Source organism: Lotus japonicus, chromosome 1 (assembly GCF_012489685.1).
Source record: "Lotus japonicus ecotype B-129 chromosome 1, LjGifu_v1.2".
In the NCBI taxonomy this organism is placed as follows: Eukaryota; Viridiplantae; Streptophyta; class Magnoliopsida; order Fabales; family Fabaceae; genus Lotus; species Lotus japonicus.
This window is the reverse complement of record NC_080041.1, coordinates 21789925-21809424: the sequence shown is the minus strand read 5'-3', so window position 1 is coordinate 21809424 and position 19500 is coordinate 21789925. Positions and strand designations below refer to the sequence as shown.

Here is a 19500-nt window from a genome sequence, read left to right as displayed (position 1 = left end):
CAGGTAAAAACAATCATACTTATTCCAGCATCAATTATATTCCCTTACTTGTTAAGTTGGTTGAGTGCGTGTAAGTGTACTTACCTGTCCATGTGGAGGTTAAGTAAATTTTATCGGGCTTCCGGAATGCGAACCCTATCGATATTATAATCTTAAGTTCCGGAATGGAACGCACAATCATAACAAAATTCCCTAAAGGTCTTATTTTCATGATGATTCAGAATCTGGCTTAAACAGTGTTCTAGTAGTGGGAAAAACACTTCTCAAATACTCCGAACCTTAGCCGGGTGTGAATATGACTCGGATAAGTAATCAAAATGCCTATGATCTCATACTTATACATATATAAAATATTCTACATCGTTTCACTTGTCAATTTAAGCATTCACTTGTCAAAGTCCCCTTATGCCTATATAGAATCCTGAGCGTGAGTCGGAAATAATTCTAATAATAAAAATCTGGGTCTTACGGTGAGCATTAATTATTTTTGGACAAGAATGTCTTTATTTTATTAGACTTTCTCTCTCTTTCCACTCTTCATTACATTAATGATGCATAAAAATTAAGAATAACGAATTGAGGATAATTATGGAAAGTTAATATAAACTAAGAGAAAATTTAATGCAATTACCTAAATTGACGAAATTTCTTAAGGGGAGTGAAGTAGTGACTTAGTTCTTATATTAAGGAACGGAGGGATTAGTTTTTATGCTACTAATTGTTGGATCATTTACCACTCAAGCTTTAAAACAAATGATTGATTTTATAATCTTCGACTGAGGGCTCTTTACTTACCATCAAGGGCTCACGCAAAGCACAACAGAACCCGTATTTACAAGGAATTACTTTCAACTAATTTCAAAGGGAGTGAGATACACATTCAAATTCGAGTTCAAATCAACAAAAAATTGACAACACTCACCAAATTCTTGAACACCAACCACAATTTAATAAAATCCAGCGAGAATCATGAGAATTTGGGGGCAAATCCAGAATTATAGCGAATAAGATTTCGTGGACCTTTGCACAAGTTGTCCCTAATTGGTAGATCCACACTATAGCAAACCTGACGATAGACTGCCTTGTAAAAGTCATGTCTTCGATAAAAAAGGGTAGTAATATATATTCATAAATGGATATTTGAAATTTCCGTTTATTACAAAAAAAAAATGTATATTTGAAAGAGGTAACTCATTTTTAACACCTTTTTCAACACTCTTATTAGATGAAAATCATGTGAAACCCAACAAATAGGAAGTGGACTCTATATAAATTAGTAGACCACAGATTTCAACCAATATGAGAAGTGTTAAAAAAGGGACAAATAACACACCCCAAAGACACTCTTGAATAGCAAGTCGATATTTTTCCATTTTATTCTATGAAACGAGGGTGTGTGATATACAAAGGCTCTAATAGCTATGTGGGTGGTGTTAATATGAACACCCCTAGAAGAAAAAGAGAACCATATACATGTTTCGTTGTTATTACGTCAAAGTCACTAATCAGAATTGTGAAATAAACAAGACATTAACGGGGAGGCAAAATCAAATTAAACAACTGCCAAAGGCATTTCCCATTAAAAATATACGACTGTACAATATATTAACATGATGTAAACTTGAAAAACTTAAACCCCCTGTACCACTCAATTCTATTTAAAAAAGAAATAGCTCCTAACCTAAAATGGAATAATACATTTTCACCCTCTGAAATTTATCAACCAAATCCAAATCCCTCATTTGCTTCGTGGATCGCCAGCAGTAACCTTTCTTCCAAATGTTGTTTAGATGGGTACTCTGGCAAATCCAATTGATTGAAACTGCATGGAGACGAATCCGTTTTTTAATTAGATCAAATCACATGATGATAGTCATAAATCAAAAAGCAAATAGTGAACTGAATCAATTGCAAGTATGAAAAAAGGATTTACCAAGTATGAGCAGAAGGCAAGTGATCAGGACTTCCATATGCTTTGTGTATCTGAAACTTCTGGGAGCCTGAAATTCCTTGAAGAGCACTAAAACCTTCCAAAGGCACCTGAAACATTAATGGTGAAAATCAGAATCCAAATTGCAATATAAATCAGCTCTAGGAGTCGTCGTGTAGAGGTCATTCACTTAATCCTTTTTCTTTCCATTGAAGATTACAGATATTATCCTTTGTTTTCACTTTGTCTCCACTTTCAAAATTTGTATATGAAATAGTAAACTTGAAAAGAGAAAACAAAATAAACTGTCATTTTTTTGAGAATTAGTGATAAAAAGAATTGAAAACAAGAACAAAAGTCTAACACAAGAGATGCCCTTCTCATAAAATTATTCTCAAGGCATTGAAGCTAACTGCATATTTTGCAGCAGCTCAGTTCCGTGATAGACTTGACTAAATTGCATCAGATTTCAGAAATAGATTGAACTTATGAACTAGGGAATTCATCTTAGGTGTTCAAACACCTTGAAAAACATCCGTAAAATTCGAGTTGCTGGTAAAAGATTACAAGGCTCTAATAGCAATGTACCTTGGATGTGCCTGTCACAAATTGCAATAGCCGAGCCTTGTCTTCTTTGCTGAAACCTTGAATCACCTCCCAAAACCATTGGATAACTGGTGATGCAGCACTGTATCCAGAATAATCTGTATTTGCTCTCAAGTCATCCACTGAAATGAAATGCAGAACTGTTAAATTTGAACTTCCATGCAGTTTAAATACTAGTAAAGATAACAGGAGAGCAACTAAACATAAGTTACATCCATAAAAGGAAGGTAAAACAATGGAAATCTCACAATCTATGTCAGGAAGTCCACTGATCAATAATTCCAGCTCTTTGTCATTGAATATGGATATCAACTCCCTCGAAATTAATTCACCGAACCCTTCCAAAAAAGCATTTATTTGGGGTCGAATAGCAGTTGTCAACCGATGCTCAGCAACCAAATCAACATATTGATGCTTGTTCTCCTCAGTAACTTTGATATTCCGTCCACCAGGAATCAACTCATAATCAGTCACCTACACATGTTTGCAAGATTAGACTAACAATGCATAATCCAATATACCAATTAAAAAACATGAGAGAAGAGTCAGTACTTCTGTTCGTTCATATAAGATCAATTTTTCCTCATCTGCATCAATGCTAAAAGTAAGATCTAGAACATCACTGATATCATTCTGCAATCAAAACCAGAAACAAGAAAATCATTACAAATTTACGATTGAAAAAAGGTGGTAACAATGCTAAAAGGAGAAAAGGGGGAAAAAAGAGAGGGAAGGCACTACATAAATGCACTTGCCTCAAGCATCCATTTCAAATTTTTAAAATAGTCAGGATCAATGGCTTCAATATCAAGATATGTAACTTTGACACCAAGTATATGCTTGTAGAATGAACGAGTAAAATGTACATCCAAGTGTTGACCATCAAATAGTGCTTTACCAACCTGGACAAGGTAGAAAGGAGTAAAAGAGAGAATCATATAAGAAAAACAGCGAACTGAGAGCAGTTGCAAAGGCACTTACCACTCTACCAACAAATTTAAAATATGATAGATGTTCTGTTTGGTAAACAGAGTTAGGGTTTGGCTGAAACGTTGACTCATTGCCTACTGTTGTAAAAAGCAGTGCTCCTTTGTCAAAAATAACTCTGGACAGTAATTGATACCACTCCCTTGTCAGCCCACCTGCATCAATACCTTCCTCCCCTTGAAAGTGAACAGTCAACCTTCCCTTCAAATCTTGAGCTGGTCTCATGCGAAGCTGGTTATAAGAATCTTCCAGAACATATGCCCTTCTTACCGATATTCTCAAGGCGGTATGGTGGTGGTCATGCTGATGCTTAATTTTTGATCGGAAGTGGGCACGCTTGTTGTCAAAATCAATAAATCTTGGAACTTTAAGCATGAGTGAGAGAGATTTCTCAAGCAAACCAGGATTTTGCCTTATAAAAGCATTTAGTAGCTTCCTATGCTTCTCTGAGAATCTGACAAAAGCAACATGTTTCTCATCTACTTTCACAGCAGGTCCAGATACTTTCTGTTGAGTTGCAGATGTGCTGGCATCCTCAACATCAGAAAGAACAGGAATACTTGAGTCATGATTAGCACCTGGCTGTGCAGGATGCAGTTTCTCACAAACCACAAAGAAGGATTCAATGTATGGCAAGAGATTTTGAGAGCCTGCTGGGAGTGGAGGCATGACACCAGACGGCTTAGATACAGATGCTCTAGATGGGGTGAAAAATTCTGACTCGTACTCTGAGTAGGACTCTATCTTGCTTATGCAACAGCTAAGTTCATGCCACAAGGGCTCTAATGCTGAATTGATTTCCCAAACCTTAGAAAGAGCTGCCGGAGTAACTCTATCACTTCCTTTCTCAGTCAGTGAAGTGACGAAGTTGCTCAAAGCTTGCAAAACTCTCAAAAGTGCAGCTCCATCAGTAGATGTAGTACTAAGAAGAGCTTTCATTGCTTCACCGAAAACACGTAACTCATTCATTGCAGATGACGTCAAGTTTTGAACAGCTTCAGCCAGCTCAGTGACAAAAAGCTGACAATGGGTTGGAGCAAAGGCCACCAACTTCTTCATTACCTCCGCAACAAGAGTATAAGCATTGTCGGACAACCTGGGAGGAATACATAGAAAATCAGATCAACTCGATAATTAAAACATAAACTTCATCACTAAAACAATAACCAGACCAATCTGATCTAATGGTGATCGATATAGCTGTGGAACTACAAACAGAAGTAAATGCACATAGAATACAAAACCAGCATAAATGAATTTGACACTAGTTAAGAGCTCCTAATTCGTTATTTTGTCAACCCCCCCCCCCCCAAAAAAAAACTGAAGAGGTCCTAGTGATGGCAAATAGATAAACAGTCGCAAACCAGGCATATTGACAGAAATCAACCAGCAAAGGCCAATAAGCATACCCTTCTTGTGCAAGCAATGAGCACAGGAGCCGAAGCTCAGCTTGGGGTAAATTACTCAACACTCTCTGAGACTCACATTCCATATTATTACCAGAGGTTGTGGGTTTGGAGGAATCATCAATTTTAGTAGATGCACCAGCCCCAGAAGACAAATTACCAGAACCTGTATTCACATCTACCTCCACAGCAGAAATTTGAGGACCAGATGAAGGCTTAGAAGTAGAAACCAGGGATTTGTCAGATGAATTAGACTTGGTTCCAGCACTATCAATGATAACATCAAGTAAATTTAGCAGCTGAAAATCAAAAGCACAGATGCAAAGTAAATCATGTCAGCAATGTTAGTAGGCACAGGAAAATAAAAATAAATCGCAAAGATGCAGCTAAATTAAATAATCACCTGCTCAAGATGGGCTATGCTCCTCAAATAAAGTGGTTGGTTCAAGAGACCCAAAAGCATTGCAATAGAGATGTACCCTTCATTACTTTCACCTATATTAACTTCATCTTCAACAACCATCACTGCTTTGTTACGTGCATTATCAACATTATCCAGTTTTCTTATCTCAGGATGAGGAATCCTGAACTGAAGCAAGATTTTGGCCACATATAGGTGATTGCGAGCGAGATAAGTGAGAGTTTCAAGTATTCGTCGAGACAGCAATGGGGGAACTCCTATGTAATCAAACAATATAGAAGGTATTAATAAAATCATTTACTATTAAACAAGGAAACAAGGAAGTCCTTCAAACAATATTAATGGTTAGTGCAATCAAGCTCAGGGAAGAAGAAAAGATAAGTTGTTTCTGACATGGCTTAATTGGGTAGATACAAGACTACAAGCACCAACTAGAAAAAGACATTTAATAAAAACCAGGGTAATTGTTCAAAAGGGCAACATGAAGTAGATTAATCAAGTAAACTATTCTTACCATCAAAAGACTGAGGACGTGAATACATCACATTGCTCTGACAACCATATAATCTATATGGTGGCTCGACTGTGCCAAAAGAACTGGCAGGCCTTCTTACATCAAGTACTAGCAAATCCATCAGAATTTTCACCAGGGAGGTTCTTGTTTCGCTATGGGCACAAAGATTTAAAAGAAGCCTCTGCAGTTGACCTTTATAGAGTGGCTGCAAAAAAATGCAAGACGAGTTATACAGTGCAGGACTTACTTTAAACTTTAAAGCACTTCTTACTATTATAAATTATTACCTGAACTATACGAAATATTCGAATCATGGCATGCAAAGCTTCCGTGTTAACTAGAGGTATTCCATCAGCTTCAACAACCTTGGCTCCACTGGACCGGCGCGAAGAAATAATCCCCCCTGCTCCATCCAGGCTGGAACCAATACCTTCACCACGTCTTGAAGCGTCACCTCTTCGACTTCTAGGATACATACCAAATAGGGTGCGACTGTAACGGTGTGCAAACCTCTCCCGCAGCATATTTGCCTCAGCAACAAGGGCCGGTGTAAGATTGGCGATGATATTATCAGGTGAAGTTAACAGAACCTGAAGTAACATGAAAAAAGAAAAACAAATCAGAAACAATCTCACTTCTAAATAATAACAGTCAAATTGACAAACTTGCCTCTTCTCGTAAATCTGAAGGAAATGTTGCAATTATTGAGACTGTATCCATTTCTACAGGTTGACCTTCCAACTCCTGGGACTGATGCACCCTCTGCACTTGCTGTTGAGCAAGAACTTCAGCTCGAATATCTGCAGGAAGAGCTGCAAGGAACTCTGGATCAATATCCCCTGTGTTTTGAGACTCAACATTTGATGGCTGAGTCGCCTGACCCTGCTGAGAAGATAGGACTTCAGCACGCAGCTCCTCAGGAAGAGCATCCAGAAAAGCAGGATCAATTGCTCCTGACCCAGCATCACTGTTCACCTGCTGCTCGGTTGCCGGACCATCTTGATCTGCATCGAGGCTTGAATTTTCAGAAACTTCAGTAACACTATGAAGGGATGGATCTCTTCCAACTACAGGAGAAACCTGACTCGAAGGCACATTTGCTCTTCTTGTGCGTGCACCCTGTGAATCACCTGCTATCCTATCTACAGGAATTTGCCTTTCTACACCATCATCATGGCCATCAGCACTTCCTATTTCAACATCTAGACTTCGCAGGCTTTCGCCAAAAGTTGCTCCACTACCACTACTCTCTTGGCTTACAGCTTCAACATCCCTCACAGATCCATCATTATGCTCAAACTGCATCTCAACTGCCTGTGAGTGAGGGCTTGACACATTTGTTTGCATAGATCCAGGCCCTGAAGGCCTAATATCAGCATTGCTACTGTTACCAATTACAGGAGGAGTCGTTGTACCAACTTGCTGAATAGCATTACTTTCAACAGGCATTTCCGGCCCTGCAGCTCCTGAATCTTGTGCCTGACTGGTTTCAACTTTACCATGAGAACCTGCTTCTGCTACATGCTGATTGGATGACTTTTCAGGGGTCCGTTGGCTTAATTGAGAGATAAGCAACTCCTCAAGCCCCTGTGGTACAGCACCAGTGTTTGATCCACCACTCTGCTGTACATTATCAGTCCACAAGTTCAAACGATGTCCATGGCGTCCACTCCTCAGTGATCGAAATATATTATCCAAACCCATTGAGTTGTTCTCCAATAAACTATCTGGAAATTGTTAAGATGCCAAAAGAAAGTGTCGTTCAAAAACATAATACAATTAATAGATTAAGAAAAAGTACAATATTAGAACAAATAATCAACAGCAATAGATTCATAAAGGAACTAGCCTGATTGCCCTGTGGATGCGTGTGATGAGGAAGAAGGTTCAACTAAGAGTGGATGGCGGGAAGGTATAGTAGAATCACCAGTCCTGCCTAAAAGACTGTAAATAGATGTTGTCCGCCCTGGACGTCTGGATCCAAAAACTTCAACTGGCATTACATGAAAAGCATCATTTGTAAAACTATTATCTCTTCCAAGCACCTCAATATGGTCAAAAACATTAATTCCATTAATACCCTCCTCAAGCCTCAATATAACACCATCCTCATCTTCCTCATCTTCCTCATCCTCTTCTTCCATTACTTCATCATCAAAATCATCATCATCAATCTCATGATCATCATGATCTGTGTCAGGATGTGGCAAGTGATGGACTTCATCTTCCAAATCATTATGTTCCTCATCATCATCCTCATCTTCCACATCTTCACCTTCATCTCCAGACATATCATCATCCTCATCGTCATCTTCATCAAGATTTTCTTGGCCTTGAGGTTGGATTTCAAATTGTAGACCACCATTTTCCATTTCATTTTCAAGATCTCTCGCATCCTCGGAATTTTCATGCATGTAATCGTCCTCAGCAACACGAGCAAAGCTCACATCAAGATCTTGATCATGTTCCATATCATCAGTAACAGCTTCAGACCCACCATAGGATTGAACTGCATAAGACCGAACTTGGTCAACTTGAATGGAATCATGATTGGCTTGAGATGCTGTTTCCATGGACTGAGACATCTCACCAATATTATCTATTCTTCCAGGTTGACTCGGATTGGAAGGTTTTGTTGAAGTATCACCCTTTCCTGCATTAGAATCAACTGAATGGACATGCTCCTTGCTAACCAACTCAAGAGCTTTAATAATACCAGTTGCAACTTTAGATGAATCAGCATGGTCCAGGTCCAAAACTTCGAGAGTTCGAGTGAATGATTTAACCAAACCAGCATCAATAAAAGTGGCAGAGGCCTCAGCTGAGATGGATGAACCAGCAGGTGTACGGGCAGCCAAAACATCATTAAGTAGATCAACAAAAACTAGAATTTCATTGCCTGGAGGCTTAACGCCATGACATGTATCAACAAACTCATTGATTATATAACCAATCTCACCAAAAACCCTCTTCCTTGCCTCTGTAGAACGAACACAAGCAGCTACAATAAACTGGTTAGCCCTGGTTGCTAACTTCTGTCGCCAATCACCATCAACTTTCTTGTCCTTTTTGGAGATTCGGGAATATGGAAGAAATTTATGAAGAATGTGGTAGAATATCCCACCCATGCTTATACCAGCAGGACTCTTTTGATAGGTGTCCCTCATGCTGCTCACTTCAGCATCTCGACGAAGTAGAACATGAACAGAAGATGAATACATCAATAAGATCTCTGTCAGAAGCTTCAAAATAAAAACAATCTTTGCAAGTGATGCAGAAACATCCTGACTACTGATCTCATTGCCCTCAGATACAGTGGCAACTGCTTTTCCTTTTCCCTTCATCACAGAGACATCAATGTCCATATCACTTGACATCAGGGTGCCAGGAAGAACATTCGAGGCAATATCATCCTTCAAGTGGGGAATAAAAGTGCATATAGATTCAAGAAGAAGTTCAATCACATTAATAAAACTTTGAGTAGGTTTTCTATGACTTTTGGCATTCTTCATATTTGAATCATGAATTTTGCCATGGACATTGCCAGAAGCTGCTGTATTTGAATTTCCAAAACCAACCTTCCCATCTTGTGATTTATCCTTCTCTTTTTCTTTCTCTTTCACTTTGTCTTTATCTTTCAGCAAGACAATGTAAGGTCTTTCACCAACCATCTCAACTTGGCACACAGATTGGGCCGCTTGCATAAATATAGCCGGATCCCGAGAAATTACAGAAGCTAAATTTAAAAGGAAATTGCGAGGATTGACCCTGCCATTTGGATGCCGGTTAGATGCAAGTACAAGATTATGTTTTATCTCAGATTCCATAGCCTGCTGAAGCGTTTGCGGATCTTCAAGAACATGACGGACAATACTAGCAGCAACATTGTCAAACCCAGGGAAGAGGCTACTAGTTGGCAAAGACAGAAGTAGACTCAAACCACCAGCATCCAAAAAGGTAAGAGCAACAGAATGATTCCGAGTAAGGTTGGAACATAGAAGAAGAACAGCGTGCATTGTGTCTGAGGAAAGTTGGCTTTTCATACAGCGACAAGCAACCTCTACAAGTCTCTTCTGTTCATGTATATCTGCATACTTCATAGAGAGTCCTAACGCAGACTGTAACTTGTTTTGTCTATCTTCATCAATAGTAATTGATTTACGCTGGTCATTTACAGCTTCCTTCTTTAACTGCTCCACAATTTCAGAATTCAATTTTTGATCAACTTGCAACAACCTGTCTAATGCCAGAAAAGCAGGTGTGACCCATTTTGGCACCGGATGTATCTCCCTGCAGTCAAGACTTGAATCCCACTGGTATAGTAGATCAGAGGCAATTTTGATCAAACCACTATTGGACGCAGCTTCTCGTGCTGCAGTGTCCTCACTAAGAATTAAAGCAAGAATGTGAAATAGAGCAGCCAGCATATTGTAGTTTCCATTGCTGGAAACCAAACCACATTCTTTGATTCGGTCAACAATAAATGTGACAACATGAGACCTATGTTGACCATCATTCCGAGAGCATATCATCACAAGCAAGTCACGGACAGCAAAAGCAAGAGGTTCTTTCATCAGAAGTTTTGTGCAAGTAGATAACAACTCATCAACTGGAGGAAGTTGGACCTTCTCTTCTTCAAGCTGCTGAGCATTGTCATTTGGAACTGCATCCTTCTTGTCTGATTCAGCATTCCCAAGGGACATTGCAAGTGCACGGGCAAGTTCATCATCTTCTGGTGCCTCCTCTGGATGTGAGAACAACCACTCCATTGCCAACTCTACACTATTTGAGCCAACTTGCCTCAAAGCTTCCTCTGCTCTAGGCCTGGAAAAACCCATCTCTACAATTGTTGAAATAGTTGTTTCATTTGGAGGCGGCCCAGTAAAACGAGCAACACCACTGCCATTTACATTTACATTTTTAACTTCAACCCCTGAATAGACATGCCTAATGATAGAAATAACTGCAGAAATAAATTCATAACCGCAGTCAACAAATTGGGGATGGGTCCAAACAGGAAGCACTGTCTTCAACACTGTGGAGTGAAGGACCTTCACAAAGGCCTCAGCATCCCTTGGGAAAGGCACATCACCATTTGTAAGGGGCTGTGAAAGCAAGTGCTTTGTGAATGATGATAATATAAAAGAGGAGGTCACTAGATGGTCCATCAGTTTCCCATAACTAGCCATAGAACCATGAATCCATGAATTATCTATATCTTCCTTGTCATCTTGCTTTGCATCTGCATCATCAGTGTCCATAGGTGAGGCAGGGGTCCGATTTACTGTAAAGAGAAGCTGACTGGTAGCTTCAAAAGTGGTCATTACAGATTGAATAACCCCACATCCATAGAAGCAATTCAGCAAAACAGGATTGCAAGAATCTGGCCGATCCATTAGAATACTATCCATAAAATCAATAACTTTACCAAAATAACGACACTTTGTTGATATGGATTCTTCTGTTACTGCAAGATTTACATGGCCCCCAAAATTCATGTGATCTAGAGCAATGGATGCGAAAGTAGAAGCCACTGATTTTGAAGCAGGGCTTACATTCACAATGTCATCACGTCGACGTGAAGGTAGCAACATTGCTTTTCCTAATTCTTGGAACAAATGGGTAATGTGAAATGAAAGTGATCTGACCATGTCACAACAAGAGGTATAATAGGGCCTCTTCTTGTCTGATTCCTTCTCATTAGCAGTCCCAGAATTATCATCAGACCCAGAATGAGGCAACAGATTAGTGGAACTTGACCGCATGTTTGAAGGCCCAGCAAAATTTGATCTATGTTGAGAACCAGTAGAACGGCCTAGATCTCGGTACAGGTTTATAAGGTCAAAAAACTGAGATTCAATGCTCCATCCTGATGTCCTCCTCCTCAATAATGGATCAAGAAACTGCCTGAAAGAATTGAATCTTTGCTCCTCAGTATCACTTGCATCCTGTTCTGCCTGTTGTGAATCAGAAGAACAAGCACCATCTTCCTCAACACCAGGTTTTTTATTTTCCAGTAGAGCAATTTGCCACATAACTTCACGATGGACATGTCCAATGTCTTTAAGAACATCCTTACTTCCACTTCCAAATTCCGTAAGCAATGCACTCACCCAACGGTTGTCTTTCGATGCAGCAAGAAAGAGAAGGAACTCAACAAGGAAAAGCGAAGAAAAGATTCCACCATCAGTTGGCATCCTTGGATCCAACAACAAAGGTTCTGAAGCTGCTTTAAACCCAGCTAATGCTTTCTTCAAGTGCTCTCTAAGAGAGGAGCAGAAGGCATGTGCCAGAGGAGCAGAGTGATGTTGAGAAAATCCCTTGAATACCATGGTGCTATGTAAAGCAATAGACATGCCATCTGAGGATTGTGCAATAGTGGGTCGTAATAACAACCTCAATAAAGCTTCTATTCCAGATTTTTCCACAAACAACCGGCATGTTTCAGAATTTTCCATAGTCCTATGAACCAATACCATCAAATGAAAGACGCAAAGCTGAATAAACTGCTCATCACTTACACCTTCTGCAGCTGAATTTGAAGTGCCTACAAGACAACAATGTCCTTCATTTTCTTTGTCTTCAGAATCTGTTTCCATTGCAGCACCCTCATCGGCTTTTCCTGAGGATCCGGTATCATTTCCATCCCCAATGGATGCAATCTTATGGATGATTTCCATGATAATATCAACACCAGTGCTTCTCAAAGAAGTTACATGACGTAGAAGTTCCTCCACAGCATTTGCCAAAGGTACAATAGCATCATTCATCGCTAAGACATACTTTTTGCTGGTGAAAATGTCAACAAGGAACCGCAGTGATGAAGATTCTCGAACAGCCTCTAACCCTTTGGCATTGAGACAAACAGCCCCAATACCATTTGGAATGCATGTCAAAGCCTTCGATGAAGGAAGTATTTCAGATCCAACTGATCTTAAAAAAGCATCCGGAAGACCCATTTCATGCAGAGCAGAAAAACATGTAGGATCTTTGTGGATCATCTCACTCATAACAGTAACAGCAGAGTAATAAATGTGACCTCCAAACTTATCTACATTCTGAAATATCAAGCATAATGTAGCAGGTAAGGAATTGTCATGAGAATGTTGTGATCTGTTAGAGTTTGCTGGCGCATATGTTGCAGAACCAAGTGCCTTGAGGGAGACCTTTATGAGCCTCTTCTGGGAGTGCAATTGATCAGTACTATGTCTTGAGTTTTCACCAGGGAGAAACATGTTATCATTTTCTACAACCAAACCGATGACCCTCTGTACCTCTTTCTGTAATCGCTGAGCCAAAATTTCAATGCCCCCCAATTCCTTAAACAAAGATACAGCCGAGCTACTATAATCCATAAGCTTCTGAAGGGTTTTAACAGCTAAGCAGACTAGATGAATATGTGCAGGATCAGAATCCTCCAAGAGTGGCAAGAATGTAGGTACCATGCCAGAACCTCTAATATTACTCCCAGAAGTTGAGGTTGAAACCACATGGAGCAAATAGAACTGAAGAAGTGCCTCTACAAAGGCTAGGGACGATGGATCGATAGAACTCTTTAATGACAAAATAGCCCTCTGGAGAACATTCAGGAGTATCATGCGGTTTCCACCAGCAAAACTTATACTAGATCCACTGAGTATCCGTGCTCGTTCATGTGATGATGTATATGCTGCTAACTGGGCTCCTAATGCAAGCATTGCGAGTGTTCTGATAGATCCAGATATAGTTTTTTCAGAACGTACCACTCTAATTAACTCATTTGTATATTCTGGTTCATTAGCAAAAAAGGAAACAAGTTCATCATGTGCATCACCAGACTGGACCAGCACAATGAAAGAAAGTAGACAAATCCTGCTGTAAAGTCTGCATATTCTAGTAGACCGAAATGCGCGAGCATATCTGATTCTAGTAAGCAACGAAAATCTGAGTTCTGAAGGAATGTCATATTGTTCAATGCACTGCTTCATCAACGACAAATCATCTTCTTTGCACAGATGCAAATCTGGCATATTTATAACTCTCAAGTTAGGGGAAACTGTGTCGGCACTGTCCTCTTTGCTTTGGGGACTGGGTCCATGCAATTCAAAATAAAGGGTAGTACCAATTCGACAATTGGATTGGTCACTACCAATCTCTACATCAGAAGGAAACAAGCATAGTGCTTCATTTTGGGCTTTCTCATTTGCCATTATACAAGAGTACAATCCCAGGCCCTCCTCCTTGCTTCCCCATCCTTGTGCTAGGGATAAGAGATGGCTGTTGACCGAACCACAGCTAACCATCTTTACACTTCCATGAAGCTTAGAGGGACGGATTTTTACAAGCGCAGAAAGAGTTTCTAATGTAGCAATAAGAATCTCAGGATCTGCTGATGCTAGCAAAAGCTTGAAATGCTGAAGAGAAACAAAGAAAATAATATTATAAAAGAACATTTAAAACATCAAAGAATGAACCACTCACTAAAATAAATAGGGGAAGGAATTAAGGGAAAGTATATTTATTTCAGACCAGTATTAGATAAGGCATAATTTCTGTCCAACTAACCTCTAAACCATCAAAGGAACTCTTGTTCTGACAGTTCTCTAAAACTATTTGCATCACCCGTAATATTTGCAGAATTGCATGTTTTGGTAATGGGCTGTCATCTTCTAGGTTATCTGACAATGTCAGGTCATTTCTACACGACAAATAAGCCTTGAAGTATGTATCAAAATGCAGTAACAATGGTCTCCAGTGATGAAAATTCCCCTGATGTGAAAGCAATGTATAAGGCACTAAAAAAATATAACAAATTACTTATTGACGCAAAATAAGCAGAGACTATTGCTGTATCACCTTATTGTACTCCCACCGAAAGCCAGAGAGTGGTATAGCTATATCTTGTAATGGACACTGGATGACCTTCTCAATGAAGGTTTTGATCTTCAGAGGCTGGAACAAATCAATCACCAAATATATATGACATTATATAGATGAGAAGGGAATAAGTGAATAACAATACATGAATAGAAAGAAAAACATTTGCAGGGAGGGAACTAGGCAATAGAAAATGGGACAGTCAACCCTAAAGAAAAAACAAATTCTTAACAGAATAGTATTTAAATTTTGTATGTTTGCCACCTTAAATTTTTTAAAGTGCCTTTCTAAATTTGTCATTGTTGATTTTGCTTAATGTGTTAAATTTCCGCCCCCTTGACCCATTTTTTCTGGTTCCGTCCCTGAACACTTGTAACCACTAACCACAAACATTAAAATACATAAAAATAAATCTAAACATACAAAGTAACCATGATTCAATAAAGCAAAGTGATGGAGTGTATACTAATTGAATTTAGAGGTAATACACTTCTAGAAGTATCATTTATCTTAATTATAAATTTTTTAGTCCAGTAATGGAGAAGAAGATTCTTGTAAAAATTCAATAACGCAAAGTAACCATCTACTCAAAGCAGGAAACACGTGAGTAGATGGAGAGAAGGGTCGAGAAGCTCAGGGGGAACAAGCGGGGAACCGGAATCAATAAAGAAACGACAAATGAGACATGTGTCTTTTGTGAAGCAGAAATGTCACATGAATCAATGGTAGTGGGGACCAAAGTAATGTGGCGTGGGTCTTTTGGAAGGATATTAGTCGGAAATTCTGGCCCTTTTCGTAAAAAAAATAGAATAAAAAACAGCCTAAAGCAAACCAGAAACTGATTTGGTTCGTCCAATGTGACCCGATCAAGTGTGGCCAGCACGCAACCTTGAATCATAAGATTCAACAGCAAATCGTGCGATTCAGCTCTGATTTAATGATACAGATTGAAATTCAAGCTCTTTTTAGATTCAGTGAGATTCGTATCACTGCCTCAAAAATTTGTATCGTATCAAGAAATGAATCGTGAGATACTGATAACAATTCTCAAGCAAAACTGAGCAACTCATCTTGCTATTAAATGAGCTAGATCCAGCTACAAATATGGTGTTCTTGGAAAATAATAATAACAAATAATAATAATACCAACCATATAATAACACTAAATTTGGATGAACTATATTTGAGTAACTGCACTCCCTGAGTTAAAATAGCTTTTGCTGTAAGCTTCGGTTATAAGCTGGCTCAGCTAGCTGTTAGGGCAGGTTAGTTCAGCTGGCTGTGAACAGCATAAACATTAACGTACCACAGACACCGACTTGTATAGATAGCTTCCATTGTAATAACGGAACTCTATACTTTAGAGCTTGTTTGATTACAATTCTCAAAAACTGTTGAGCTTTCAAACAGAAGGACAAAAAATATATTAAATTTGGGTAGTTGTTCTCGGCTAATGTTTTTCGAAAACTGTAAAATTCCAACTTTAAAAACACCAAAACAGAAACATGTTAAAGCTGTCTTCTAACTTTTGCTGTCAGTTCGGAATAAAATACAGTGACATATCCGTAAATAGGCATGTTTATTAATGGCAAAGTCACAATAAAGGAAAGACTTCTGATACGGTGCTACATGTAATTAAGTGAGTTTCGAGACAGCGAAAGTTCCCCTTTCAAAAAGGGTTCTAGAAAATTTGTTCCAAACAAATTTTTCTTTGTTATTTTCAGAAGCTTCATTTAAAAATAATTTGAAACAATACTGAGAACAAATTTTGATAATCAAAAGCAGAAAAGCATATCAAACAAGCCCTTAGTTTCTCTCTAAACATTTTCTCCTTCTTTCCCGCACTTTCTCATACTTTCTTGCATATCTTTGGGTTGGGTTCTAGAAAATTTGTTCCAAACAAATTTTTCTTTGTTATTTTCAGAAGCTTCATTTAAAAATAATTTAAAACAATACTGAGAACAAATTTTGATAATCAAAAACAGAAAAGCATATCAAACAAGCCCTTAGTTTCTCTCTAAACATTTTCTCCTTCTTTCCCGCACTTTCTCATACTTTCTTGCATATCTTTGGGTTCTATCAAGCTAAAAACTTTGCCTTGAACAATGTAAAGAAAAGGCCAGATTTGGTCTAAACACAGACATGGTGCCCAAAAAAGACTCTTTTAATCCAATCGCACTTCTGGTCCCTTCCAGCAAACAAATATCATATAAATGTGCAATTTGTTATCAGACTATTTCAACTAGTATATGCACATGGTATTCTATATTACTAGTGAAACTGCATATTTCTTCATTTTCCATCGTGTATGGAAGAACTAACAATTAAAAAGTGCCACATACAACATACAAACATACAAACATAGAAAAATTGAATTTATAGGTGTCCGCAATGGCCTCGGCGGGAATTGCGGCTGCCAGAGCCAGCGTCACACTACGACACTTGTATGGCGGTCAAGCCAAATTCTGCCACACCATTCTGTCTTGGCGTCACCATGTCCGCCATTTCACAACAGTTATATTACACATGAAAATATGGAATCTTGGGTGGTAAATGACATTTTCAAATACTACTAGCAAAGGAATGCAGATAAAAAGATGCAATCCGGTAAGCAAGGCTAAAAATTGTGGTTACTTTCACAGTGCAATTGCAGAAACTTATAAAACCTAGATATCAAGGCCACAATTGTGTTACCGCAATTTAAAACCTTCCCGGTATCGACTGATACATAAACATACAGCCATGGAAAGTTTACCATAATGAATGATGACAGTGTAGACTATTAAGCACAAATGAATAACAAGGGGACAAAAATCTTCATGGGGTTTTTACCCCATTAGTTCAAAATAAATCTCATTAACCCAAATTCGCAAATATCACAAAAACAGCAATGAGTACTAGACACACACAAACAGAGAGAGAGAGCTCACAGGCTCAGAGTCCAGCTTGACGGAGGGACCAATGGCACCCTCACTGGACAGAAGTTGGCGCAGCCTGGAGGGCCAGCTTGATCTTAGGGTTGTCATCTTCTCACCTCAACTTCTCCGAACCACTGTCTGAAACAAAAACAAAAAAAAAAATCAGAACATTATAAACAATGAGATTAACAACAACAAAAACGAAACCTTAAAAACGACAATCCGAGATTGAACCAAACCAGATTCTAAGAGAGTCGAAATCAGCAATTGGCGTTAAATTAAAAATAAAATAAAATTAGAAAAACGGATCAAGCACGCAACGTAGAAAGAACACAGATAGTGTAGAAGAAGTGCGAGTGAAGCAGAAAGGGGATGGAAGATACCTGAGAGATGAGAACGAAAGGGGAGAGATGCATACACATTCGAAGTACGAACGAACACAGAGCGAGCGAGAGAGAGAAGAGAGAGCAGAACCGAAACCCCAGAAAGAGAGAGAGAGAGAGAGAGAAGGGTGCGTTGAGAATTTTGTTTACTTTGTACACAAAATTGTGCCCTGCGTGACGAGAGAGGAGCATTTATATAGTGAAGACTGACGCGGAGTCATTTTTCTTGCTTCAACTGCGGGGTCTTCTTCTAATCTAAAACTAAACACACATTTTCTTTTCTTTTTTACCTTCGTTGCCCTTAGGTTTTTGTGCTATTCAATGTTGGGTTTTTTGTTTGTTCCGGTTTACAGATCCATGTTTTCATGGTTCAAAGTTTCATAGGCCCGGTTTATTACCCGTTTCATTTTGATCATGAAATTAATTTTAATGTCACTCGAATGAACTTTTCACGTCACTCCAATACTGAAAATGCTCTTACACTCCACACAAATAAAGAGCGCATATTTAAGTGTTTCGCACTCTCATGTGGTGTGTTATATAACTTTGGGGCTTTTATGTGCGGTGATCATATTTTAACCACGCTTATAAGCGCAAAATTGAAATTTATCAAACCGCACTTATAAGTGGGGTTTGTTATTTTTTATGTGACATTGGATTAACTATTAACACAACAGAACATAACAAATCCAACAAATCTAATACAACACACAACATAAGATAAAGATCCAAATCATCCAACAACAATTTCATATCATCCTCATCCTCTTGCTCCCCATGCACCATGTGAAGGTCCCCATCGTTATATTGCTCCTGCTCCAGTCCCCTTTCATATCGGAAAGATAAATTGCATCTGCCAGAAATCGATCCCTTGACTCCCCTCACCCAACTCATATGTCACCTAGCTTCTACCACTTGAGCTATCATACAAGGACATTACGTGTGTTCATGTTACTATTTGTGAAGAAAAAACGCATTAAAATGTGTTATTTTCTTCTCATGTTTTTTTTTTATTGATAACTAAATAGAGCCATACCTTTTTTCTTAATTTAGTTCTTGAAGTGTAGAACATTTCGGTGAGTAGAGTGCCTATGATATTTTGAACCCTTTTTTGAAAAGAAAAACAAAAACTTGATGTTTTAGTAGTTTTAAAAGAACATGTAATCAATGGCAAGATGTTTTGTTCGGGAATGAAAAACGTGATTTGTGCAAAAGTAGGCTGCGTCGATGCTATTTGAGATAATAGCAGAAGAGTAGGTGATGGAGAGACCAAGTTCACTATAAGCTGGAATATCAGTATATCACAATAACTTAGCATTTGTAGAAGCAATAGTGTGATATTCCGCTCAATGAAAAAATGAGTAACAATGACTCAAAGCTATTTATTGTAAGACCACGATATAGCATTGGACCCCAAAAAAAATATAAGTTAATGTTGTTCTACAATAGCTAGTGTATCGAGCCCAATTTAAAGTTTAA

At 38.6% G+C, this 19500-nt stretch overlaps 1 protein-coding gene across 1 annotated transcript; it reads right to left on the bottom strand.

Annotated features, from left to right (window-relative positions):
* Positions 1-1552: 1552 nt before the first annotated feature.
* LOC130734128 (E3 ubiquitin-protein ligase UPL1-like) lies at positions 1553-18195 on the bottom strand. Its single transcript, XM_057586439.1, has 17 exons — positions 18022-18195; positions 17651-17776; positions 14700-14795; positions 14409-14612; positions 7714-14257; positions 6534-7591; positions 6152-6454; positions 5865-6069; positions 5333-5607; positions 4933-5228; positions 3518-4619; positions 3292-3438; positions 3089-3169; positions 2785-3010; positions 2519-2658; positions 1934-2040; positions 1553-1822 (listed from the first exon to the last, which is right to left on the bottom strand). Exons 2-17 carry the CDS (start codon positions 17744-17746, stop codon positions 1720-1722), a joined length of 10983 nt encoding a protein of 3660 aa, XP_057442422.1. The 5' UTR covers positions 17747-17776; positions 18022-18195; the 3' UTR covers positions 1553-1719.
* Positions 18196-19500: the final 1305 nt, after the last annotated feature.